The following is a 26,706-nucleotide window of genomic DNA, read 5'->3' as shown; positions in this document are numbered from 1 at the left end:
ACCATAATTCTAGAAAAATACAATTGAAACAGTCAAGAATAGGAAACTACAGTAATCCTATTATTTTTATTGAAGTATTGTTGATACACAATCTTCTGTTGATCTCAAAGATACAACACTGTGGTTTAAGTTACCCATATTAATAAATCCTTACCCCCACTAGTGTGGTTGCTACCTGTCAGCATAGAAAAATGTTACAGAATCATTCACATATTCTCCATGCTGTACTACCATCCCAGTGGCCAACTTATATTATGCTTGAGAATTTTTGTGCCCCTTTAGCCCCCTCACCCTCCCCACCCATCCACATCAACTCCTACCTCATGGTAACCACCAGCACTTTTCAGTGTCTTTTAGTCTACTGCTGTTTTGTTCATTCTGTTTTGCTTTGTTTTTATGTCCCACAAATAATTGAAATCATATGGTATTTGTATGTCTTCACCCAGTTTATTTCACTTAGCAAAATACCTTCTACATTGGTCCATTTTGTTGCTAATGGCAGAATTTTCTTTTTATGGCTGAATAATACCACATTCTGTACATTTACCACAGGTTCTTTATCCATTCTTCTGTTGGTGGACACTTAGGTTGCTTTCATATCTTGCCTATTGGAAATAATGTGGCTATAAACAGAGGGATGCACAATATTTTTGAATCAGGGAGTATGTTTTCTTTGGGTAAATTCCTAGGAGTGGAATTACTGGGGGGCCATTTGGTATTTCTGTTTTTAGCTTCTTGAGGAACCTCCTTACTGCTTTCCACAGTGGCTGTACCAGTTTACATTGCCACCAACAGTGTGGGAGGGTACGTGATTCTCCAGATCCTCTCCAACCCTTGTTATTTCTTGTTTTTTGAATAGTGGCCATTTTAACCAGTGTGAGGTGATGCCTCATTGTGGCTTTTATTTGTATTTCCCTGATGATTAGTGATGTGGAGCATCTTTTCATGAGCCTGTTGACCATGAAAACATTGGAAAAATGTCTTTAAAAAATCATTTTCTAATCAGGGTGTATTTTTTCTTTTGGTGTTGAGGCATATGAGTTCTTTGTATATTTTGGATGTTAACCCCCTATCAGATGATTCATTTATGAATATATTCTCCCATACTGTAATATACCTTTTTATTCTGCTGATGGTGTCCTTTGCTTACAGAAACTTTTAGTTTGATGTAGTCCCACTTGTTCATTTTTTATTGTTTCCCTTACCCAATGAGATGTGTCCAGGAAAAAATGCTCATACTTACATTCAAGAGATTTTTACCTATATTTTCTTCAAGAGTTCATGGTTTACATTCTTAGAGTTTCATGTTTTACATTCAGATCTTTGATCCATTTAGAGTTTGCTTTTGTGTATGGACTTAGATGGTAATCTAGTTTCATTATCTTGCATGTAGCTGTTCAGTTTTCCCACCGCCAGTTATTGAAGAGGCTGTCTTTTCCAAATAGTATATTAATACTATATATTTTATATTATATATACTATAATATATAGTATATTCGTAATATATATGGCTCCTTTATCATGTATTTTTTGACAATATATGCATGGGTTTATACCTGGGCTCTCTATTCTGTCCCATTGATCTATTGTTCTGTTCTTGGGCCAGTACCATACTTTTTGATTACTGTGGCTTTGTAGTGTAACTTAAAGTCAGGGAGCATAATACCCCCAGCTTTTTTCTTCTTTCTCATGGCAGCTTTGGCTGTTCAGCTGTTTAGTGGTTCCATATAAATTTTAGAACTGTTTCTTCTAGTTCACTGAAAAATGATGTTGGTATTTTTAATAGAGATTGTATTGAATCAATAAGTTGCTTTGGGCAGAATGGTCATTTTAGTAATATTAATTCTTTCTATCCCTGAGCATGGGATAGATTTACAGTTGTTTGTGTCTTCTTTAATTTCTCTCATGAGTGTCTTACAGTTTTCAGAGTACAGGTCTTTTACTTCCTTGGTTAGGTTTATTCTTAGGTATTCTGTTTGATTGCGATTGTAAATGGAATTGTTTTCTTGGTTTCTCTTTCTGCTAGTTCATTGTTAGTATATAGGAATGCAACAGATTTCTGTGTATTTTTTATCCTGCAACTTTGCTGAGTTCAGCTATTAGTTCTAGTAGTTTTGGAGTGAAGTCTTTAGGGTGTTTTATGTACAATATCATGTCATCTGCAAATAGTGACAGTTTAACTTCTTCCTTACCAATCTGAATACCTTTTATGTCTTTGTGTTGTCTGATAGCCAGGGCTAGGACCTGCAGTACTGTGTTGAATTAAGAGTGGGGAGAGTGGGCATCCTTGTCTTTTTCCTGATCTTAGAGAAAAAGCTTCCTGCTTTTTGCTGTTAAGTATGATATTGTCTGTGGGTTTGTCATTTATGACCTTTGTTATGGTAAGGCACTTGCCCTCTATACCTATTTATTTAAGAGTTTTTATCATGAATGGATGTTGAATATTGTCAGATGCCTTTTTAGCATCTATGTAGATGACGTGATTTTTGTCCTTTATGTTAATGTGTATGTTGATGAATTCCTTGTATTTCTTTGTTTTGTCTAATTGCCGTGGCTAGAACCTCCAGTACTATATGGAATAAAAGTGGGGAGAGTGGGCATCCCTCTCTTGTTCCCAATCGTAGAGGAAATGCTGTCAGCTTCTCGCTGTTCAGTATGATGTTGGCTGTGGGTTTTTCATATATGATCTTTATTATGTTGAGGTACATGCCGTCTGTACCCATTTTGCTGAGAGTTTTTATCATGAATGGATATTGAATTTTGTTGAATGCTTTTTCAGCATCTATGGAGATGATCATGTGATTTTTGTCCATTTTGTTTATGTGTTGGATGATGTTGATAGATTTTCAAATGTACCATCCTTGCATCCCTGAGATGAATCCCACTTGATCATGGTGTATGATCCTCTTGACATATTTTTGAATTTGGTTTGCTAATATTATTTTGCTGAGTATTTTTGCATCTATGTTCATCAGGGATATTGGTGTGTAATTTTCTTTTTTGGTGGGGTCTTTGCCTGGTTTTGGTATTAGAGTGATGCTGGTTTCATAGAATGAGTGTGGAAGTATTCCCTCCTCTTCTATTTTTTGGAAAACTTTAAGGAGAATGGGTATTATGTCTTCTCTGTATGTCTGATAAAACTCCGCGGTAAATACATCTGGCCCGGGGTTTTGTTCCTGGGTAGTTTTTTGATTACCGCTTCAATTTCGTTTCTGGTAATTGGTTTGTTTAGATTTTCTGTTTCTTGCTTGGTCAGTCTTGGAAGGTTCTATTTTTCTAGGAAGTTGTCCATTTCTTCTAGGTTTTCCAGCTTGTTAGCATATAGTTTTTTGTAGTATTCTCTAGTAATTCTTTGTATTTCTGTGGGATCCGTTGTGATTTTTCCTTTCTCATTTCTGATTCTGTTGATGTGTATAGATTCTCTTTTTCTTTTTACAAGTCTGGCTAGGGTCTTATCTATTTTGTTCATTTTCTCAAAGAACCAGCTCTTGGTTTCACTGATTTTTTTCTATTGTTTTATTATTCTCAATTTTATTTATTTCTTCTCTGAACTTTATTACGTCTCTCCTTCTGCTGACTTTAGGCCTCATTTTATTCTTTTTCCAATTTCGATAATTGTGTCTTCAGACTGTTCTTATGCGATTGTTCTTCCTTCTTTAAATATGCCTGGATTGCTATATACTTTCCTCTTAAAACTGCTTTTGTTGCATCCCACAGAAGTTGGTGCTTTGTGTTGTTGTTGTCACTTGTTTCCTTATATTGCTTGATCTCTATTTTGATTTTTTCATTGATCCATTGATTATTTAGGAGCATGTTGTTAAGCTTCCATGTGTTTGTGAGCCTTTTTGCTTTCTTTGTACAATTTATTTCTAGTTTTATACCTTTGTGGTCTGAGAAGTTTGTTGGTAGAATTTCAGTCTTTTTGAGTTTAATGAGGCTCTTTTTGTGGCAGTGTGTGGTCTATTTTGGAGAATGTTCCATGTGCACTTGAGAAGAATATGTATCCTGTTGCTTTTGGGTGTAGAGTTCTATAGATGTCTATTAGGTCCATCTGTTCTAGTATATTGTTAAGTGCCTCTGCATCCTTACTTATTTTCTGTGTGGTTGATCTGTCCTTTGGAGAGTGGTGTGTTGGAGTCTCCTAAAATAAATGCATTGAATTCTATTTCCTCCTTTAATTCTGTTAGTATTTGTTTCATATATGTTGGTGCTTCTGTATTGGGTGCATATATATTTATAATGGTTATATCCTCTTGTTGGATTGACCCCTTTATCATTATATAATGTCGTTCTTTATCTCTTGTGACTTTGTTTTGAAGTCTGTTTTGTCTGATACTAGTATTGCAACACCTGCTTTTTTTTCCTTGTTGTTTGCATGAAATATCTTTTTCCATCCCTTGACTTTTAGTCTGTGTGTGTCTTTGGGTTTGAGGTGAGTCTTTTTTAAGCAGCATATAGATGGGTCTTGCTTCTTTATCCATGCTATTACTCTGTGTCTTTTGATTGGTGCATTCAGTCCATTTACATTTAGGGTGATTATTGAAAGGTATGTACTTATTGACATTGCAGGCTTTAGGTTCGTGGTTACCAAAGGTTCAAGGTTAGCTTCTTTACTATCTTACTGTCTAACTTAACTCACTTATTCAGCTATTATAAACACAGTCTGATAATTCTTTATTTCTCTTCCTTCTTATTCCTCCTCCTCCATTTGTTGTATGTTAGGTGTTTTATTTTGTGCTCTTTTGTGTTTCCTTTGACTGCTTTTGTGAGTAGTTGATTTTATTTTTTGCGTTTAGTTAGTATTTGATTATTTCACTTTCTTTGCTGTGATTTGATTGTTCCGCTTTCTTTGCTGTGATTTTATTTTCTCTGGTGACATCTATTTAGCCTTACGAGTGCTTCCATCTAGAGCTGTCCCTCTAAAATACCCTGTAGAGCTGGTTTGTGGGAGGCAAATTCCCTCAACTTTTGCTTGTCTGGAAATTGTTTAATCCCTCCTTCGTATGTAAATGATAATCATGCTGGATACAGTATCCTTGGTTCAAGGCCCTTCTGTTTCATTTTATTAAATATAGCATGCCATTCTCTTGTGGCCTGTAAGGTGTCTGTTGAGAAGTCTGATGATAGCCTGATGGGTTTTCCTTTGTAGGTGACCTTTTTTCTCTCCCTGACTGCCTTTAATACTCTGTCCTTATCTTTGATCTTTGCCATTTTAATTATTAAGTGTCTTGGTGTTGTCCTCCTTGGGTCCCTTCTGTTGGGAGTTCTGTGTGCTTCCGTGGTCTGAACGATTATTTCCTCCCCCAGTTTGGAGAAGTTTACAGAAATTATTTCTTCAAAGATACTTTCTATCCCTTTTTCTTTCTCTTCTTCTGGTACCTCTATAATGCGGATATTGTTGCATTTCGATTGGTCACACAGTTCTCTTAATATTCTTTCATTCCTGGAGATCCTTTTATCTCTCTCTGTGTCAGCTTCTGTGTGTTCCTGTTCTCTGATTTCTATTCCATTAATGGCCTCCTGCATCTCATCCATTATGCTTCCAGAGATTGTTTTATTTCTGTATTCTCCCTCCTTAGCTCTTGCATACTTCTCTGCAAGTCCATCAGCATGGTTATGACCTGTATTTTGAATTCTTTTTCAGTTAAATTGGTTAAATCTATCTCCCCAGGTTCCCTCTTAGTAGAGGATGTCTGGGTTATTCTGGTCTGGATCAAATTCTTCTGCCTTTTCATGGTGATAGAGGTAGTCGTGTGCAGTTGGTGCTTGTGTCAGCTGGGAGAACCAAGTCCCTTTCCACTTGCCCCTGGCCTTCCTTTCCTGTGAAAATGGCGACCCCTAGCAGCTTATGCTGGGCAGCTGCACACGGATGGTGTCTCTGATTCTTGCCCAGGCCGCTGTGGAGTAAGCTCTGCCTGGTTGCTGTGGACGTGGCTGCTTTCAGGCTCCTGCTCTGCTATGGCGGGGCCACGCCAGAGGTTGAATGGGTGGGAGGCTGTTTATCACTGTGAGGGGCCTCAGAGCTGCGCTGCTGCCCAGGGGTTAGGGTGCCCAGAGTTCCCCGATTCCCAGCTGCTGGGCTGAGTGTGCCAGGACGCTTCCATCCAGCTGTGAGGCTCCTGTCCCTTTAAGACTTTCAAAAAGCACTTGCTTTTCTTTTGTCCCAGGGGTGCGGCTGTGGGAACCCGCTCACAGGTTTTACTGTTCTGTTTCCCTAGTATCCAGCACACCGCACACTGTATGTCTTCGCTCCCAGTGCGGAGGACTAGGGCTGGGTATTTAGCAGTTCTGGGCTCCCTCTCCCTCCCCACTCCGACTCCTCTCCTCCCGCCAGGAGCTGGGGTTGGGGTGTCACTCGGGTCCCATCGGGCCCTGGCTTGTATCTTACCCCCTTTGTGAGGCACTGGGTTGTCGCAGATGTAGCTGTAGCCTGGCTGTTGTTCTGTATCTTCTGGTCTCTCTTTTAGGAATAGTTGTATTTGTTGTATTTTCAAAAATATATTTTTTGGGGAGGAGATTTCCATTGTCCTACTTATGCTGCCATCTTGGCTCCTCCTCAATAATTTTAAAATACCAATTTGTACAATATATGATAGTGACTTTTAAGTAAAAAGTATTTCACGTCAGTAAAGCATTAAAAATTGCTTTATGAATTTTCTGTGTTCTGCAGAGTTGTTGGCTTATAGTAAGGAAAGTTTCAAATGATTAGAATTGTTTCACAGCATAAAATTTCAGGTGTTCCTTGCCATGTTTTACCATGTATGCTGAAAATAAACTTTCAGTCTAATTCAATTTCTTGAGTTCCTTGTCTTGACAAGTAGCAGTTGGTTTATAGTCCCATGGACAAAGTTCATTCCCTAATCCTGAGACTCTGTGGAAATCCTGTGTAAGGCAACTAATATAGTCTTTGAAAGGTTTGTAAAATGTAGAATTTTATTGGACAGTGTTTAGGAATACTATAATTCGTGGCATTTTAAAAATGTATATTTTATTCCTGTTTAGGGCGAATACATCAAGCAATGGTAACATCTTTAAATGAAGACAATGAAAGTGTAACTGTTGAGTGGATAGAAAATGGAGATACAAAAGGCAAAGAGGTACAGTCATCACTGGGTTAAATTTTATTTCTAGTCCTGCAGTGAAGATTCTGAATATAAAATAAAACAGAAAAGTATGTAGTTTTTACGTAGTGCATGTATTCCTTGAAAAACTTTGAAAGGATTAAAAAGCTTTTGCTCAAAGAAAGGTAGATTGCTCCTGCTTGTCTTACAACTGAACATGTAATCAAGACCACAAAATACTAATCCTAAGAGATTCTTTAAATATATGTGGGTTATATAATGTTAAATAATCTGGTTTTCAAGTCACCTCCATTCACTTAGACTGAAATCATTTAACATTTATTCTCTGTGGAAATTTATTTGAAAAATAAAAACTTAATTGTTAAAATACATTCTCAAAATATATGTGGTTCTTAAAACAGATTGACCTGGAGAGCATCTTTTCACTTAACCCTGACCTTGTACCTGATGAAGAAATTGAACCCAGTCCAGAAACACCTCCACCTCCAACATCCTCAGCCAAAGTAAACAAAATTGTAAAGGTTAGTATAAAAATTCAGAGCAGGGGTGCGTGCGTGCGTGCGTGCGTGTGTGTATGTGTGTGTGTGTGATACGTTCTGGTTTGAAATTGGCAGGATGTGAAGAGCACATTTTAAGTATTAGTTTGCTTTAAAAAAAAAAAACTTAATTCTTTCCACCATCCACATGTGTGTATATACACACATACCTGAAAGGAGTGAGGGTGTCTAATTCACAGTAATGACAAGCATTAGATAAGATCCTAGAATTTCTTTCCCTGATTAGGATTTTCTCCCTAAGAGTAATAATTTCTCAGGACACATGGGTCAAAACCATTTGCTTCTTGTCAGCATCTATTGAGTGAATATGTAAGGTTTTGATAAGGAATGACTTTATTATTCATAATAAATTCCCACTCCAATAGTCTTTTGAGAAAATAATTTTACTTAATATTCCTTAAAGGAAGATGCTGTAGTTTAACTACTTCTATATTATATGTGAAGATAAACTTTAATTAAAACTATGCTATGGGGGGCGGAGCCAAGATGGTGGCATGAGTAGAGCAATGGAAATCTCCAAAACCATATATACTTTTGAAAATTCAACAAATACAACTATCCCTAAAAGAGAGACCAGAATATACAGGACAACAGCCAGGCTACATCTATACCTGCAAGAACCCAGCGCCTCGTGAAGAGGGTAAGATACAAGCCCCAGCCCAACAAGACCTGAGTTCCTCTCACCCCAGCTTCCGGCGGGAGGAGAGGAGTCAGAGTGGGGAGGGAGAAGGACCCCAGGACTGCTAAACACCCAGCCCTAGCCATCCGCACCAGAACACGGACACACAGTGCATGGGGAGCTGGATCCTAGGGAAATGGGGCAGTAAAACCTGCGAGTGGGTCCCCGCAGCTGGCACCCCTGGGACAAAGAAAAGCGAGTGCTTTTTGAAAGACTTAAAGGGACAAGGACCCCACAGCTGGACGGAAACGTCTGGGACACTTAGCCCAGCAGCTGGGACCTGGGGAACTTCAGGTGCCGTAAGCCCCTGAGCGGCAGCGCAGCTTGGAGGCCCCTCACGGAGATCAACAGCCTCCCGCCCATTTCCCCACCGATGCTGCTCCACTATGGTGGAGGCAGCCTGAGGCAGCAGGGCAGAGCTTCTTTCACAGCCGCCGGGCAAGAATTAAAAACCCCGTCTGCATACAGCTGCCCAGCACAAGCTGCTAGGGGTTGCTGTTCTCCCAGGAAAGGAAGGCCACAACTAACAAGAAGGAACGTTCTCCCAGCCAACACATGAGCCAGCTCCCCACAACTACCTCTTATCGCCATGAAAAAGCGGAAGAATTTGACACAGACCAGACTAACCCAGTCTCCCCTAACAGAATTGTGTGACCAATCCAAACGGAACAATATTCGCATTATAGGGGTAACAGAAGAAGAAAAGAGAAAAAAAGGGATGGAGAGTATATTTGAACAATAATTGCTGAAAACTTCCCCAAACTGGGGGAGAAAATAATCGATCAGACCATGGAAGTACACAAACTCCCAACAGAAGGGACCAAGGAGGACAACACCAAGACACATAATAATTAAAATGGCAAAGATCAAGGACAAGGACAGAGTTATAAAGGCAGCTAGAGAGAGGAAAAAGGTCACCTACAAAGGAAAATCCATCAGATTTCTCAACAGAAACCTTACAGGCCAGAAGAGAATGACGTGATCTATTTAATGCAATGAAACAGAAGGGCCTTGAACCAAGAATACTGTATCCAGCATGATTATCATTTAAATATGAAGGAGGGATTAAACAATTTCCAGGCAAGCAAAAGTTGAGGGAATTTGCCTCCCACAAACCAGCTCTACAGGGTATTTTAGAGGGACTGCTCTAGATGCGAGCACTCTTAAGGCTAAATAGATGTCACCAGAGAAAATAAAATCACAGCAAAGAAAGCAGACCAACCAAATACTAACTAACGGCAAAAAATAAAATCAACTACCCACAAAAGCAGTTAAAGGAAACACAAAAGAGCACAGAATAAAACACACAACATATAAAGAATGTAAGAAGAAGAATAAAAAGGGAGAGAAGTAAAAAATCAACAGACAGTGTCTATAATAGCTCAGTAAGTGAGTTAAGTTAGGCAGTAAGATGCTAAAGAAGCTAACCTTGAACTTTTGGTAACCACGAATCTAAAGACTGCAATGGCAATAAGTACGTATCTTTCAATAATCACCCTAAATGTAAATGGACTGAATGCACCAATCAAAAGACACAGAGTAATAGAATGGATAAAGAAGCAAGACACATCTATTTGCTGCTTATAAGAGATCCACCTCAAACCCAAAGACATGCACAGACTAAAAGTCAAGGGATGGAAAAAAGATATTTGGTACAAACCACAGGGAGAAAAAAGCAGGTGTTTCAGTACTAGTATCAGAAAAAATAGACTTCAAAATTAAGAAGGTCTCACAAGAGATAAAGAAGCACATTATATAATGATAAAGGGGTCAATCCAACGAGAGGGTATAACCATTATAAATATATATGCACCCAACACAGGAGCAGCAGCATATGTGAAACAAATACTAACAGAAATAAAGGAGGAAATAGAATTCAATGCATTCATTTTAGGAGACTTCAACACACCACTCCAAAAGATAGATCCACCAGACAGAAAATAAGTAAGGACATAGAGGCACTGAACAACACACTACAACAGATGGACCTAATAGACATCTATACAACTCTGCATCCAAAAGCAATAGGATACACATTCTTCTCAAGTGCACATGGAACATTCTCCAAAATAGACCACACACTAGGCCACAAAAAGAGCCTCAGTAAATTCAAAGACATTGAAATTCTACAAACCAACTTTTCAGACCACAATGTTATAAAACTAGAAGTAAATTGTACAAAGAAAGCAAAAAGGCTCACAAACACATGGAAGCTTAACATGCTCCTAAATAATCTATGATCAACGACCAAATTAAAATGGAGATCCAGCAATAGATGGAAACAAATGACAACAACAACACAAAGCCCCAACTTCTGTGGGACGCAGCGAAAGCAGTCATAAGAGGAAAGTATATAGCAATCCAGGCATATTTAAAGAAGGAAGAACAATCCAAAATGAATAGTCTAAAGTCACAATTATCAAAATTGGAAAAAGAAGAACAAATGAGGCCTAAAGGCAGCAGGTGGGACATAATAAAGATCTGAGAAGAAATAAATAAAATTGAGAAGAATAAAACAATAGAAAAAATCAATGAAACCAAGAGCTGATTCTTTGAGAAAATAAACAAAATAGATAAGCCTCTAGCCAGACTTATTAAGAGAAAAAGAGAATGAACACACATCAACAGAATCAGAAACAAGAAAGGAAAAATCACGACAGACCCCACAGAAATACAAAGAATTATTGAAGAATACTATGAAAACCTATATGCTAAAAAGCTGGAAAACCTAGGAGAAATGGACAACTTCCTAGAAAAATACAACCTTCCAAGACTGACCAAGCAAGAAACAGAAAATCTAAGGAGACCAATAACTAGCAACGAAATTGAAGTGGTAATCAAAAAAACCTCCCAGGAACAAAACCCTCTGGCCAGATGGATTTACCTCAGAATTTTATCAGACATACAGAGAAGACATAATACCCATTCTCCTTAAAGTTTTCCAAAAAATAGAAGAGGAGGGAATACTTCCACACTCATTCTATGAAGTCAGCATCACTCTAATACCAAAAACAGGCAAAGACCCCACCAAAAAAGAAAATTACACACCAATATCCCTGATGAACATAGATGCAAAAATACTTAACAAAATATTAGCAAACCGAATTCAAAAATACATCAAGAGGATCATACACCATGACCAAGTGGGATTCATCTCAGGGATGCAAGGATGATACAACATTCGAAAATCCATCAACATCATCCACCACATAAACAAAAAGAAGGACAAAATTCACATGATCATTTCCATGGAAGCTGAAAAAACATTCAACAAAATTCAACATCCATTCATGATAAAAATTCTCAGCAAAATGGGTATACAGGACAAGTACCCCAACATAATAAAGGCCATATATGATAAGCCCACAGACAACATCCTACTGAACAGTGATAAGCTGAAAGCTTTTCTTCTAAGATCGGGAACAAGACAGGGATGCCCACTCTCCCCACTGTTATTCAACATAGTACTGGAGGACCAGGCCACGGCAATTAGACAAAACAAAGAAATACAAGAAATCCATATTGGTAAAGAAGAAGTCAAACTGTCACTACTTGCAGATGACACGATATTGTACATAAAACACCCTAAAGACTATCCAAAACTACTAGAACTAATATCGGAATACAACAAAGTTACAGGATACAAAATTAACACACAGAAATCTGTGGATTTCCTATATACTAACAATGAACTAATAGAAAGAGAAATCAGGAAAATAATTCCATTCACAATTGCATCAAAAAGAATAAAATACCTAGGAATAAACCTAACCAAGGAAGTGAAAGACCTATGCCCTGAAAACTATAAGACCCTCTTAAGGTAAATTAGAGGACTCTAGTAAACAGAAACTCTTCACATGCTCTTGGCTAGGAAGCATTAATATTATCAAAATGGCCATCCTGCCCAAAGCAATCTACAGATTTGATGCAATCCCTATCAAATTACCAACAACATTCTTCAATGAACTGGAACAAATAGTTCAAAAATTCTTATGGAAACACCAAAGACCCCAAATAGCCAAAGCAATCCTGAGAAGGAAGAATAAAGGGTGGGGTTCTCGCTCCCCAACTTCAAGCTCTACTACAAAGCCACAGTAATCAAGACAGTTTGGTACTGGCCACAGACCAGTGGAACAGAATAGAGGCTCCAGACATTAACCCAAACATATATGGTCAATTAATATATGATAAAGGAGCCATGGACATACAATGGGGAAATGACAGTCTCTTCAACAGATGGTGCTGGCAAAACTGGAGAGCTACATCTAAGAGAATGAAACTGGATCATTGTCTAACCCTATACACAAAAGTAAATTCCAAATGGATCAAAGACCTGAATGTAAGTTATGAAACCATAAAACTCCTAGAAAAAAACATTGGCAAAAATCTCTTGGACAAAAACATGAGCAACTTCTTCATGAACATGTCTCCCTGGGCAAGGGAAACAAAAGCAAAAATGAACAAGTGGCACTATATCTGGCTGCAAAGCTTCTGTACAGCAAAGGACACCATCAATAGAACAAAAAGGTACCCTACAGTTTGAGAGAATATGTTCATAAATGACAGATCCAATAAAAGGTTGACATCCAGAATATATAAAAAGCTCATGCTCCTCAACAAACAAAAAGCAAATAATCCAATTAAAAAATGGGCAGAGGAGCTGAACAGACAGTTCTCCAAAGAAGAAATTCAGATGGCCAACAGACACATGAAAAGATACTCCACATCGCTAGTCATCAGAGAAATGCAAATTAAAACCACAATGAGATATCACCTCGCACCAGTTAGGATCACCACCATACAGAAGTCAAACAACAACACATGTTGGCGAGGTTGTGGAGAAAGGTGAACCCTGCTACTCTGCTGGTGGGAATGTAAATTAGTTTAGTCATTGTGGAAAGCAGTATGGAGGTTCCTCAAAAAGCTCAAAATAGATATACCATTTGAGCCCAGTTTGAAAAAGAGATGCACTCCTATGTTTATCGCATCACTGTTTACAATAGCCAAGTAATGGAAGCAATCTAAGTGTCCATCAGTAGATGAATGGATAGAGAAGATGTGGTGCATATACACAATGGAATATTATTCAGCCATAAGAAGAAAACAAATCCTACCATTTGCAACAACATGGAAGGAGCTAGAGGGTATTAATGCTCAGTAAAATAAGCCAGGTGGAGAAAGACAAGTATCAAATGATTTCACTCATATGTGGAGTATAAGAATAAAGGAAAACTGAAGGAACAAAACAGCAGCACAATCACAGAACCCAAGACTGGACTAACAGTTACCAAAGGGAAAGGGACTGGGGCGGATGGGTGGGAAGGGAGGGATAAGGGCGGGGAAAAAGACGGGGTATTACGATTAGCATGTATAATTAGCATGTGGCGGGGGGCATGGGGAAGGCTGTGCAATACAGTGAAGACAAGTAGTGATTCTACGGCATCTTACTATGCTGATGGACAGTGACTGTAATGGAGTGTGTTGGGGGGACTTGGTGAAGGGGGGAGCCTAGTAAACATAATGTTCTTGATGTAATTGTAGATTAAGGTTAAGAAAATAAAAAAGAAACTATGCTGTATCCTTCCAGTTTTTATCTTTACTGATATAAAAGGTATTTTCATTAAGATAATTCCTCTTCCTTCCTATTATAACTTCTCATTGTTAAAACTTCGTATCAAAATACAACTCTTTTTATACCAGGTAGTCCCTCAAAGTTGTTGGATCTGCAATTCTTTGTTTTCAATTCAACAAGCATGTGTTGGATTTTTCTACATTGTTGACTTTATCATCCACTAAGATAAATACGAAATGATTTTAACTCTATAGGAACTTTCTGTCTTGCAGGGAACACATACGTAAGCATCCAAATATGATCAAAGCTTAGCAGTATCAGCAAAATATTTTGCATTTTAAACCATTCATATGAACTTAAGGTAGATTTTCAGTTCATGTAATTTCAACATCTTGAGAGTCACTGCTTTGAGGGCATTAGCTACCACTTGTAAATGGACTGTTTTTCACAACCTTGAGGGGTGTTCATAGTTTTTTTATCCTTCTTGGTATGCCATTAGCAGCCTTTGCTGTACATAGAATCACCTGGAGGTTTTTTTTTTAATGCTCTTTTTAAAAATTCTTATTCTTTAATGCTTATTTTAATTCTTATTCTTAATCATTATTCAGTCCCAGAAATTCAGTTTTATTTTATCTAAAGGGAGGCCCTCACATCAAAATCCTTTCGCTAGTACTCATTTTATTTGAATGTACAAGCATTGAGAACCACTGCATCATTTGATATCTTTTTTTCAGGTGCATAAAATGAAGTCTTGCTAAATAAATAATGGGACCACTGTTGGTATAACTGGCAGTGCACACTTGATAGTATTATCTAAAATTAATAAGTCATCTGAAATTAGTATTTTATTGATTACCCTGACATCCAAAGATGAAATATATGAATATGGCAGGGTAGCATGAGGATTAAAAGCCCACCCTTTAGTGAAAATACTTAACCACTCTCTGCTTCAGTTACCTTATCTGTGAAATCAGAGTAGCAATAATAATGACCTCGTAGGGTTGTTATGAAGATCCAATGAATTAATACATGTAAAGTTCTTAGAACAGTGCCTTACTCATATTAATTCCTGAATACTTTTTATATGTGGGAGGTATAATACTTATATAAAGAAACTTGAATATTGATAGCATTTGTACTAATTCATTAAAAGATTTATCATTTTTCTATTTCTTTATTGTTTTATAAAAAGTCCACCTACTTTTGTTTAATTAAAGGAAGGTGAAATTATTATATATATATGAGGAGTAAAAGAGAGAGTAAAGTGGTGATTTTCCTTTATAGAATCGACGGACTGTGGCTTCTATTAAGAACGACCCTCCGCCAAGAGATAATAGAGGTAAAGGAAAAATTTATTAACTTTGCCTATTGACTTCTCAATATGACTCTTGACAAGGTAAATCAAAAGTAAATATTATCCTTGACATCATTCTTCATTTAAACCATTCATGGCTAATTTTAAGACTGGTATCTTCTTGATTTCTTTGAAACAGTAATGTTGATAATAGAAAAAAATGATTTATAAAGGAACATGTTGACTATGAAACTCCATAATATGTGCAATTTTTGATCCATCACATTTACCCAATAGTTTTTCAGGTATAAGGAGATTATAAGAAAAAAAGGAATGATGAAGTCAGTTAATTGATATGACATGGGTAACATTATAATTATCATGATGTTTTAAGTGATTTTTCTGGCTAACAGGCTTCTAAAAAGTATCATGCCTTACTTTGGAGTTAACTAAAGAAAAGTTAGGCAGATATAAGTTGTAGTTAATTGCAGTTAGTTTCAGCCATGAAATATAAAACAATAGTTAATTTCTTTTCTACTCTTTAGCAATTCAGAGGTGTCCTTTATAGTAGTGATGTTTCTTTATATGTGTAGATGTAGGGCAGGATAAGCATAGGTATTAGAAGAAAGAATGGAGGTAGAGGGAAAGTCCTGCACTTTAAACACTACCTTTTGAGTCTTGTGAACATTTATATTTCTTTGTAGGTGATATTTATATTTAACTTTATATTCCTTTTCCCACTTTTACAATTTCCAAAGTGGAAAATCTCTGCTAAAGATTTGTATATCTGAAGAACAAAGAGTGGGATTTGGAATACAGGGAGGGTTAAAGGACTTTTTTTTTACTTTCTGTGCTTCCAAATACTGTAAACATAGTGTAAATTTTTCAGTATGAGTATGTATATTAATTTAAAGTTCCTACTTTACACACACGTTTTTTAAATGATTATTAAAAATCAAGCTTTACTTTGGTTTTTATATAAATCAGATTGAGTTTTATAGCTAAAATTACATTGCACATTAGTATTATTTTGAGATCTCTTAGCTTGTCAGTTTATTGAACAGAATTGATTATTATACATTATCTTCATACACCCATAAGTAGAAAACTTGGCAATTTGCTAATGCAACTTTAAAGTTATCAGTTGTTTTGAGGTATCTCTGTTCCTTCTATTAAGGTTGACCTTCACTAATTGTCTGTCCTGAATTTAAAAATTTGTTTCACTTACAGTGGTTGGTTCTGCACGTGCACGGCCTAGTCAACTTCCTGAACAGTCTTCCTCTGCACAACAGAATGGTAGTGTTTCAGATATATCTCCAGTTCAAGCTGCAAAAAAGGAATTTGGACCCCCTTGTATGTAAATCATGTATCAGGATTCAGTCATTTTAGCATACATGTATTTTCTCTTGGTTATCCTTATAAGTCCCCAAACAATAAACAGTGTAATTGCAAACTTCATTGTAGATTTTGTTTTACCACTGTGGAAAGTTTTTCTTTTCTTGTTAGTATAGTCTGTCAATTGGGCTTTTAATATATATTGTAGGGAAAAAATTTTTAAATAAAAGTGTCTCATTTGCTTTGAATTTAAAATTCTGGCCAGATGATGATTTGACAAATGTTACAGAAGAAATTCTTATATGCTTGTTTATCTTTTCCCATTCAAAGATATGTGATTCTAAACCAAGAGATAACATGTATCAATGTTAAGAGTGCCTTTTCTTGACTCCTGTTTGTATATTGTCCTAGTTTGTTAAGGCAGCTCGTAGAGTTCACATAGTTGTTGCAGGCGTGCTTTGTCACTGTGTACCTTTTTTTGGTGTATGTGGTGAAATTATATGTAAAATCTTTGTTTATAAGTACAGTATTCTAAATAAAACTGTACTTCTATAGCTCATCTTTTTCTTCCAGCACGTAGAAAATCTAACTGTGTGAAAGAAGTAGAAAAGTTACAAGAAAAACGAGAAAAAAGGAGACTACAACAGCAAGAACTTAGAGAAAAAAGAGCCCAGGTTTGTAATGAACATTTTTTTTTTTTTTTAATATACCACCTGAAGGTTTAGGCCATGTCAGTGAAAGTGGTCAGCTTGTGAAAAAGTAGTTGAGGCATTCATTTAAAGTTTCCATATACTTTCCCTTATATTGATTTTGAAGAATAGTGTAAACTCTTTGAAAGTAAGTTATCATAGCAGATTTTTCTTACTCCATATACTTTCCATGTTTTAGTGGGTATGTGTTAGCCCAACAGTTTGTTCCATTTTGGATAATAAGCCACTATGTTACAGAATACCAGTGCATGTATTATAACTTTTAAGAATAATAGGATTTTGACTTTTTAAAAAGATCTAAAAATATATTCAGAAGAATATCCAGTTATGGTACATGGTTATACTATAACTTTTATTATTGTTTTTCCATCATTAATAAATCATCACATCACAATGAAAAGAGTTGGGAAATTCCTTGTGTTTTGATTTATAATAGGTATTAAGACTATATCTGTATTGTGCCTCTCCCTCATGTTCCTTTTAGATGGTAGCAAACTGTTTACTAGCAACAGAAAAATTTCATAGGGGACTGGCTTTTTATCTCCCTTCTCTACATGTCTTTATGTATTAGAAATTGTTACTACATATAACTTCTCTGTTGTGCTTGTATTGTTCCTATTATAATTTCTTAGAATTTTTTTTTCTTTCCTGAAATAAAACATCAGGATTTTTTTTTAAGAGTATGTTCAAATGTCAATAATTATAAATGTGTTGTGGAATTGTGGAACTAGTGTAATATTCAGCCTGAATAGAACAGCTTCTATCTGAAAGTGACCTGAGAATGACCAAGTTGGGTTAAAATTAAATACACAAAACAGATCTACTGATAATGTAACACAGATGCCACCTGGTGTTTTCTATAGGGACTTCATAATATTTTCACATCTCTTTGTGGTCTCTTATTAATTCTCACTTTACATTCTGCTTCTCAGTTGACACAGTTGGTTTAATTACTAGGAGGAGGTAGATTGGAAGTAAGTTTCATTAACAGTTTTAAAATTTAATCATAGTCAGAGCAAATCTGCACATGTTATATGAAAAAATCTTGACTTCTCAAATACCTATGATTTCACTTACTTGTTTAATACAAATACAAAGCAAAAACAGAATGAACAAAACAGCAGTAGACTCAAACACTGAGAAGTGCCTAGTGGTTACCATGGGGAAGGGGATGGGAAGGAGGGGAGGGGTATAAAGGGGCACAAAAATTCTCAATCATAATATAAGTTGGTCATGAGGATGGTAGTGCAGCATGGAGAATATGCAGTTAATGATTCTGTAACATCTTCCTGTGTGAACAGATAGTAACGGCACTAGTGGGGTGAGTACTTAATAATATGGGTAACTTGAAACTGTTGAACCACTGTGTTGTAAACTTGAAACCAATATATAATTGTGTGATACTTCAACTTTTTTTAAATGTTTGGAAAAAAGAAAAAATCTAACTTCTTAGAATGTTCAATAATTTATTACAGCTAGGAAAGGCCATGTAACTTTGCTATTTTTATCATTATCTGAATTTTCTCAGTTTTGAAGCAAAAAAATTACAGTCAGCATTTGATAATTTGAATTTTAAAGATTTTTAAAAATTATCTTGACTTTTGATTCCTTTAAATTCTGTGTCTTACTCATTTAGAGTTGCTTTACCATGCCTTAATTTTTCTTTTTTAAGAAACACAATAAAAATGAATCCATATTTCTACTTCCCTGAAACACTGGATTAAGAATTGGCAAGAAGAATCTGATTAAATGAATTTTTCTAGAATTGCAGCTTTTATAGAGTTCTTTAGTGAAGTTTAAAATGATCATTTTTTCTCTTCAGCTCTATTTTCTAGGACAATTAAGGTATATGTTTAACAAGTGAATTTTTAAAGTTCAAGGGTGGTATTGATGAGAAGTGTTTGGTTTGGAGTTAACAGAATTCATGTAGATTAACAGAATTGTGCTTTTAGTATGGAAGTGATTCCTGGGCATATTATTAATCCTGAACTCTAAAACTAAATTGTAGTACATCTCCAATTTGAGTGTGGACTTATCTGTGACAAATAACACAGCCTATTATTTTAATTTTCAAATCACATATAACAAATAAACATATATCCCATTATTGTGATTATAATAAGTAAATGAATTCTCTCTGTCTTCTTATAGGATGTTGATGCTACAAACCCAAATTATGAAATAATGTGTATGATCAGAGACTTTAGAGGAAGTTTGGATTATAGACCATTAACAACAGCAGATCCTGTAAGATTTTTTATAAACCATTGCTCTGGAACTTTTTATGCTGTAAATAAAAATGTATTTGATACCCCCTAAATTAATGGATTTAGTTATATAGCTTTTCCTCTCCTTATGGGTGCTTATCCCCATGTTTTAAGAAGAAAACCAAGAAATCATCTACATTTATTTTTATCTGCCATAATTTGATGTTGTCAGACATGCTTCTCACAGAGATGCCCTTTTCAAAGGAAAGCCTCCTGTCTGATAGGGCAGAGCAACTGTTAAAGGAGTAATGTCAGTAGATAAGTTTCCTTTATGACCATCACTTATGCTTTGATCTCAGTTTCTCTTTCATAACAATACTACAATACTACAATTTCTGCTGCAGTAGGCCAGAAATCTACTGCTTGAAAAATGTTGAAAATGAGAATTTATTGAATAGGGAATACTTTGTAACTGTCACTTATGAAAAGTAATCCATCTGACCTAGCATATAGAGACTGTATTGGGTACACAAAATAAATTTGCAGTAGGCAGATGTATTATGTAGGGTTTCATATAATAGAATTGTTGTTTGTGACACTTGAATCGCATGTATTTTAGTCGTTGTTACCCCTCCATGTATTTAACTTGCCACATACTTTAGGACAGGGATTGGCAAACTTTTTCTGACAAGGGCCTGATCATAAATGTTTTTGGCTTTGTAAGTCTTATGGTCTTTGTCACAACTACTCAGTTCTGCCTTTACAGTGTGAAAGCAACCACAGACAATATATAAACAAATGGGTGCAATCCTCAGTAAACTTTACAAAAACAGGTTGTAGGCTGGATTAGGCCTGCAGGCTATACCTTGCCAATCCCTGCATTATGTCAGTTATTAAAAGGCAAGTATTTGGAATGTAAATTTTATGAAAAAATATGTGTAAAAACTGGCATATTAAAAACTTGAAGTTATTTTTGCTCAATAGTCTGAGAATTGTGTTGTTGTCCATAGTTACCTTTGCCAACAACTTTCTCTATAATCAACCTGAAAATACACTATTTGGTAGGAAATTCAATTTGTTTATATACATCACATCTTGAAATGAATAAGGCAGCTTCTTAACATGAACCTAATGCTGCTAAGAACAGTAGTACCCTCTACAAAGTTATTTCCTAATGTTTTACCAAATAAAACAAGCAAGTTTCCATTATACTCAAAATTTTAGAAGTAATCATGTCTAATAACATTTAAATTTCTGAAAGCTAATTTGTTTTTTATGGTATGCATAAATTTCTAAAAACTCTGAAGGAAGTATTGCATAATTGACTTTTTGGTGTTTTACATACCACTGATAATCACTGAAATAAATTTTATTTCTAGATTGATGAACATAGGATATGTGTTTGTGTAAGAAAACGACCACTCAATAAAAAAGGTATGATGCCTTTTGAACTCTAATAAAAGGTTGATTTTATCCAGTTTCTAATTTATTTTGATAATAACAGAAGAGTTTGAAAGAGTTCAGTGTAAATAATCATTTCATTTGTACGTAACCATTTTGTATATTTCTATGGCCAGATCTGTTTTCTTATTACTACTCTATGAATCTCTGCCATTCCTAGTTTGTGCTTCAGAAATCTTGTTTTTTTACTTCATTGTTGAAATATTTTGTCTTATTGAATGACATACATATGGTATTTATATTTACACAACTTACTACTGTTACCTAAATTCTTACTACTTAAAATAATTTTTGTACATTAATTCAAATGCTGTGTAAATTACTGGGCACTGATTTTCATTTATTCCTTTAGAAACTCAAATGAAAGATCTTGATGTAATTACAATCCCTAGTAAAGATGTTGTGATGGTACACGAACCAAAACAAAAAGTAGATTTGACAAGGTACCTAGAAAACCAAACTTTTCGTTTTGATTATGCCTTTGATGACTCAGCTCCTAATGAAATGGTTTACAGGTAGGTAAATTTGTTTTTAATCAGAATTTTGTTATGCTGTGTGTTCATAACCACCCTGAACTACATGATCTTAGCTTGTCTCTCCAAAGGTGTAATATACTTTTTTCTGAGTTTAAACAAAGAAGAATATGTAATAAGTACTATAATGACTCCTAGCACTTGTTCTCTTTAATGCTCCCCAAAATCACAATTTTAATTGCTAATCATTATATACATATCTCACACACCGTACACATAGGTAGGTAAGTAGGTAGGTAGGTAGGTAGGTAGGTAGGTAGGTAGGTAGGTAGGTAGGTAGATAGATAGATACAGAGATGGATAGGAAGTTTCTGGAAAATGCTGACATTTTCTGTACCTCTAAGAATGGGATATGCTTAGAAGAGGACTCTATTTTCAGCTTTTTAATCTCTGTACTAGTGAAGAAATTGGAAATAACAGTTATACGTCAGTCATTAATTTGTCTGAATATTTATTTAACATGTACTACCACTTAAGGGGGAAAAAGTGTAAATCTACTTGAATTTGCCTAATTTTTGTCATATTTAAGCTTTAGAATAGCTTTAGTACATGAAATTCTTATATGCTCGCATACTGAACTCATGAACAACTCAAACTTACATGTATTACACATTGATACCCCAAATTATTATGCCAAATTTAATTTTCATATGTAGTTTGTAAAGCCTTCACTTCTAATTATTTTAACCAGTCAGTTTTAGCCACATTGCTCTTCCAGTCTATGTAGAACTGTCTTGTCAGTTACTTCAATGCTATGTTTCATTGCCTTTTTTATAAATATGACTGGAAAACAGAAAATTAAAGAATTTAATGGAGTCCTAAGAATTGAAGCTGTTATAAATGAAATACTGTTGAAAACAACTCTGTTCATCTTAAGCCAGTATGGGAGTTCATAAAGAAAGAGAACAAAATTAAAGAACATGTAAGTGAGTGATAGAAATAGAATAAAGAACTTGTTTTAAAGGCAGTTATAAATTATTTATTTTTTACCTTTCTGAGAACAGAGCCCTCTCCTCCCCCTCACACCCTTCTCTGCTTCCACTCCTGCCTCATAAAATGTGTCTGTTTGACTTTTATAATCATTTTCAAGAAATCATTATAAATGAAGGTATGTTTCTGTGTGTTTGTATGTGACAGACTAAGTAAACATTCTGTGTTTCACCGTATATATATGCTTCTTGACTTTACTGATACTGATCCTATCCCCGTTCTCTTATTTTTAACTTCTATGAATTGAGGAATTGGACCTTTTTTTTTTTAATCACTCTGCAGACTCATTTCTAGTTTTGTTTGGCCAGAACTTTTTTCTGCTGCTTTTGTTTTTTTACCTTTTCTGGTGCCTTTAAAGAAAAAATCAGAGCTGTTTAAACTGTTCCACATACACTCTTTTGACACGTATATAAAAAGTAGATTGTTTTCTATCAGATTTCTTAGTGTTGTGCTCAGTGAGTTTTTCATGTCCCTCCTTACCTTTTTATTTTAATGCTAGTGGTGATTATACCAGTACATTTAAAAAATAATCCAAACCAGAATACTTTGGCATACTTTCCTGAATTAAGACTATAAACTCATAACTCATTGTCTTATAGGCATAATCTGCATTTCTTCACATTCAAATTAATCTTACCACTTTTCTACTTCTTAGATCATCTAAGTTATTGTTTTATAGTTTTTTCAACCTTAGTTTTTCTGTTATGATTACCATTATTTTGATTCTGTTTCTGTTGAAACTTTTGATACTTTTCTTTTTATTATATGTCTTATTTATCTGGCTAATGTTACCATCTTTTATTAGTATTTTGAAAAACTTCCCTGTTGTCTTCTATATGTCTTAGCTCAGTTACTATCAATTTTTTTCTGTCTATAATTATTCTGACCATTGTTTATTACAGAATTATTGCTGAAAATTATGTTTTAAAACTAAGCAATTCTTGGATGTGGTTATTTAAAATTTTTAACAAATCAATGGGCTCAGTTGTGATCTCAAAGTTAAGCCCATTCATTGATTTGTTAAAAATCTTGGTGTAAGTTTCATTTATTAATAAGACTTGGTATTACTTTTATTATTTATTTGTTTAATTTAAGTATTGACAGCGCACTCTGACTGGTGCATTTGATTTTTATTTAAGGTTTACAGCTAGACCACTGGTGGAAACTATATTTGAAAGGGGGATGGCTACATGCTTTGCTTATGGGCAGACTGGAAGTGGAAAAACTCACGTAAGCAATTCATTACAGCTACATTTAACTATGCAAATTTGCTTTCCTTATTAGCCTAATTCCAAGACTTAAATAATGTCTATTCTTTTTTTTTTAAATATATAGACTATGGGAGGTGACTTTTCAGGGAAGAACCAAGATTGTTCTAAAGGAATTTATGCATTAGCAGGTAACTGCTTTTTATGTATCATTTGTAATACATTTGACCCTTGAGCAACATGGGGGCTAGGGGCACCAACCCTCCCATGCAGTAGAAAATCCACAAATTTAATTTTGACTCCCCAAAAACTTGTAACTACTAATAGCCTTTAATAGCTATTAAACAGAAGCCTTACCATTAATAAAAACAGTGCATTAACATTTGTTTTGTATGTTATATATGTTATACACTGTATTCTTATAATAAAATAAGCTAGGGAAAAGAAAGTTTTTTTGTCGCTAATCTCCAAAAAATTTAATAATATATTTATTGAAAAAAATCTGCATATAAGTGGACCCATGCAGTTCAAACATGGTCTTCAAGGCCCAACTGTATTCTTCTTGAATGTTATTCAGGTGGCAATGAAATAAGACTTGGAGGTACTGTCCAGGACTTCAAGGGTAACTGTAATATACTTACTGTATTTTATGTCAATTTTTAGGTTTTTAGAAAAGAATTATGAGGTTAAGCTTTTGGGAAAGAAATCTTGATTATGTCATTGGAATCTAGCACATTGTTGGAGCTTAGTATTTGTTGTTGAGTAACTGATTTGTGAAAACATTCTGATTGGTATGGTTATGAGAGTAACTATTATAGCTACTTACAATTTTATGCAATTTTTAAGGATAAGTAATAGCATTTTTTATTGAATTCTTTTATTGAGTGGTATCTAAACCTTAAGTGTAAAAAATACTAATACTATTTTTTGTAAAATTAATGTTCACTTTTGTCTTCATTTGTATTATTGATTCTATCATTGTAGATAAAGATTAACTGATTAGTCTAAGGATAGAAAATTTGAATTGCTTTTTAAAAATACTATATGTTGCATCTTAACACATTCTCTCCATATAAAATTGACAGCTCGAGATGTCTTTTTAATGTTAAAGAAGCCAAACTATAAGAAGTTAGAGCTTCAAGTATATGCAACCTTTTTTGAAATTTATAGTGGAAAGGTAAGTGGAAACTTACCTTTATTTTTTTTTTTTAGGTTTTTAAATTGTGGTTAAAATATACATACCATAAAATTTACCATTTTTTACCATTTTAACTATTTAAAGTATACAAGTTCAGTGGCATTAAGTACATTCACATTGTTGTGTAACCATTGCCAACATAATTTTTGTATATTTAGATTAACTGTTAGAATTTTGTGTTAAAAGATATTTAAAAATTCCCTTTGAAACTCTCAGCATCAATATTGAGCATTATCATTATAGTTGCCAGACTGTAAATGACTCATTTTCGTAGAATTCATTAGTTTTCTAATTTGAACTATTTTTTAATAGGTATTTGACTTGCTAAACAGGAAAACAAAATTAAGAGTGCTAGAAGATGGAAAACAGCAGGTTCAAGTTGTGGGATTACAGGAACGGGAGGTCAAATGTGTTGAAGATGTGCTGAAACTCATTGACATAGGCAACAGTTGCAGGTAAATTTTAATTAAGAAAGGGAAACTTAATTTCCTAATTTTAGATGCTTTGGATATAACATAAAAACAAAGCAAGGATCTTATCATTGCATCTTGGAAGTAAAAATTGTTTATAAAAACTTCTGTTTTTATATGTAATTTGAGTGATATCTACTATCTACTGCAAATATACCAGAAATATGCCAAATTAAATTGTATGAATCTGGTAATGTTTCAGTGTTCTTAACTCAGAATGTCTCTTGTATTTAAACAATGAAAACTGGATAGTTTGGGGAGTTTTGTTTGTCTTCATGCAAATACTGTAGTTTGACCATATAAATTGAAGTTCTTGTGTATCAAAATGCCTTCATATCACATTGTAGAACATCCGGTCAGACATCTGCAAACGCGCATTCATCTCGGAGTCATGCAGTATTTCAGATAATTCTACGAAGAAAAGGAAAACTACATGGAAAATTTTCTCTTATCGATTTGGCTGGAAATGAAAGAGGAGCTGATACTTCTAGTGCAGACAGACAAACTAGGCTTGAAGGTGCTGAAATAAATAAAAGCCTTTTAGCACTCAAGGTAAATTGTATTTGATTGTGAAAAGTCTTTTACTTTTTACTTTAATTTTGTTTACTTGGCTGCAAAATGATAGTATTTGTTGTGACTACTAAGTGGTTATCAAAATTTAGTTGTTTGTATTTGCAGTTACAGATTTATATTGTACCCACAAATTTTTTGTATACACATAATTCTGAGGCTACTTACATTCCAGAGGGCCTCACTCAGTCCTATTTTCTTGGAAGATGGCAAGGAACCACAAAACTGAGATAAGAAATAGTTTCTCAGAAAATGTGGAATGGCTTTCAAAAAGTCAAGTATTGTATCTCTTCCTTGACTAGAAAAGCAAAAATTAGCAGGATTGCAGGAGAGTGTGAGTGTTCTGTTTTTCTTTTGTAGTACCATTTTAAAATTTTAACTTTTTATTGTTATCCTACTACTGCCTGTCACTCATAACACTAATCACAGTGTCCAGAAGAATCTTTTGGAATAATAAAGGAGTTTGTTGGCTTTTTTTCTCGTTTTTTTCTTGAATTAGGATTTATAGAAGCATCTTTACTGTGCTATAAACCTGCTAGAATTTTCAGAGCTTATTTGATCATAGATGTTAGGGTTACACTAAGAAATTTTTAAGTATGGTAATTAAGACACTCTTTATAGAAAGCCTAACCTGTAAAACTTTCTTTGTTAATTTTCAGGAGTGCATCAGAGCCTTAGGTAGAAATAAACCTCACACTCCTTTCCGAGCAAGTAAACTTACTCAGGTGTTAAGAGATTCATTCATAGGTGAAAACTCTCGTACTTGCATGGTAAGTTAGTGTTTGATTTTTGTCTGTTTATTTACTGTGTTTTAGTCCTGAATATCTACATAATATATAT

General features: G+C 34.9%; 1 protein-coding gene across 4 annotated transcripts in view; it reads left to right on the top strand.

Annotated features, from left to right (window-relative positions):
- Positions 1-26,706, top strand: part of KIF2A (kinesin family member 2A) — a 77,003-nt gene that overhangs the window by 29,807 nt on the left and 20,490 nt on the right. For 2 of the 4 annotated variants that reach the window (XM_037022302.2, XM_073235832.1), the window contains exons 2-15: positions 7,003-7,097; positions 7,484-7,603; positions 15,175-15,229; positions 16,415-16,480; positions 17,093-17,193; positions 19,381-19,476; positions 20,816-20,870; positions 21,250-21,412; positions 23,560-23,650; positions 23,756-23,819; positions 24,714-24,805; positions 25,139-25,281; positions 25,644-25,848; positions 26,526-26,636. In XM_037022302.2, coding sequence (XP_036878197.1) covers positions 7,003-7,097; positions 7,484-7,603; positions 15,175-15,229; positions 16,415-16,480; positions 17,093-17,193; positions 19,381-19,476; positions 20,816-20,870; positions 21,250-21,412; positions 23,560-23,650; positions 23,756-23,819; positions 24,714-24,805; positions 25,139-25,281; positions 25,644-25,848; positions 26,526-26,636 — 1,457 coding nt within the window. Of the gene's footprint in view, positions 1-7,002; positions 7,098-7,483; positions 7,604-15,174; positions 15,230-16,414; positions 16,538-17,092; positions 17,194-19,380; positions 19,477-20,815; positions 20,871-21,249; positions 21,413-23,559; positions 23,651-23,755; positions 23,820-24,713; positions 24,806-25,138; positions 25,282-25,643; positions 25,849-26,525; positions 26,637-26,706 lie in introns of all 4 variants that reach the window. The other 2 variants (XM_037022301.2, XM_037022300.2) reach the window with 1 other exon arrangement.

Source organism: Manis javanica, chromosome 1 (genome assembly GCF_040802235.1).
Source record: "Manis javanica isolate MJ-LG chromosome 1, MJ_LKY, whole genome shotgun sequence".
Classification (NCBI taxonomy): domain Eukaryota; kingdom Metazoa; phylum Chordata; class Mammalia; order Pholidota; family Manidae; genus Manis; species Manis javanica.
The sequence above is the reverse complement of the archived record's forward strand: the minus strand, read 5'-3'. Positions and strand labels throughout refer to the sequence as shown.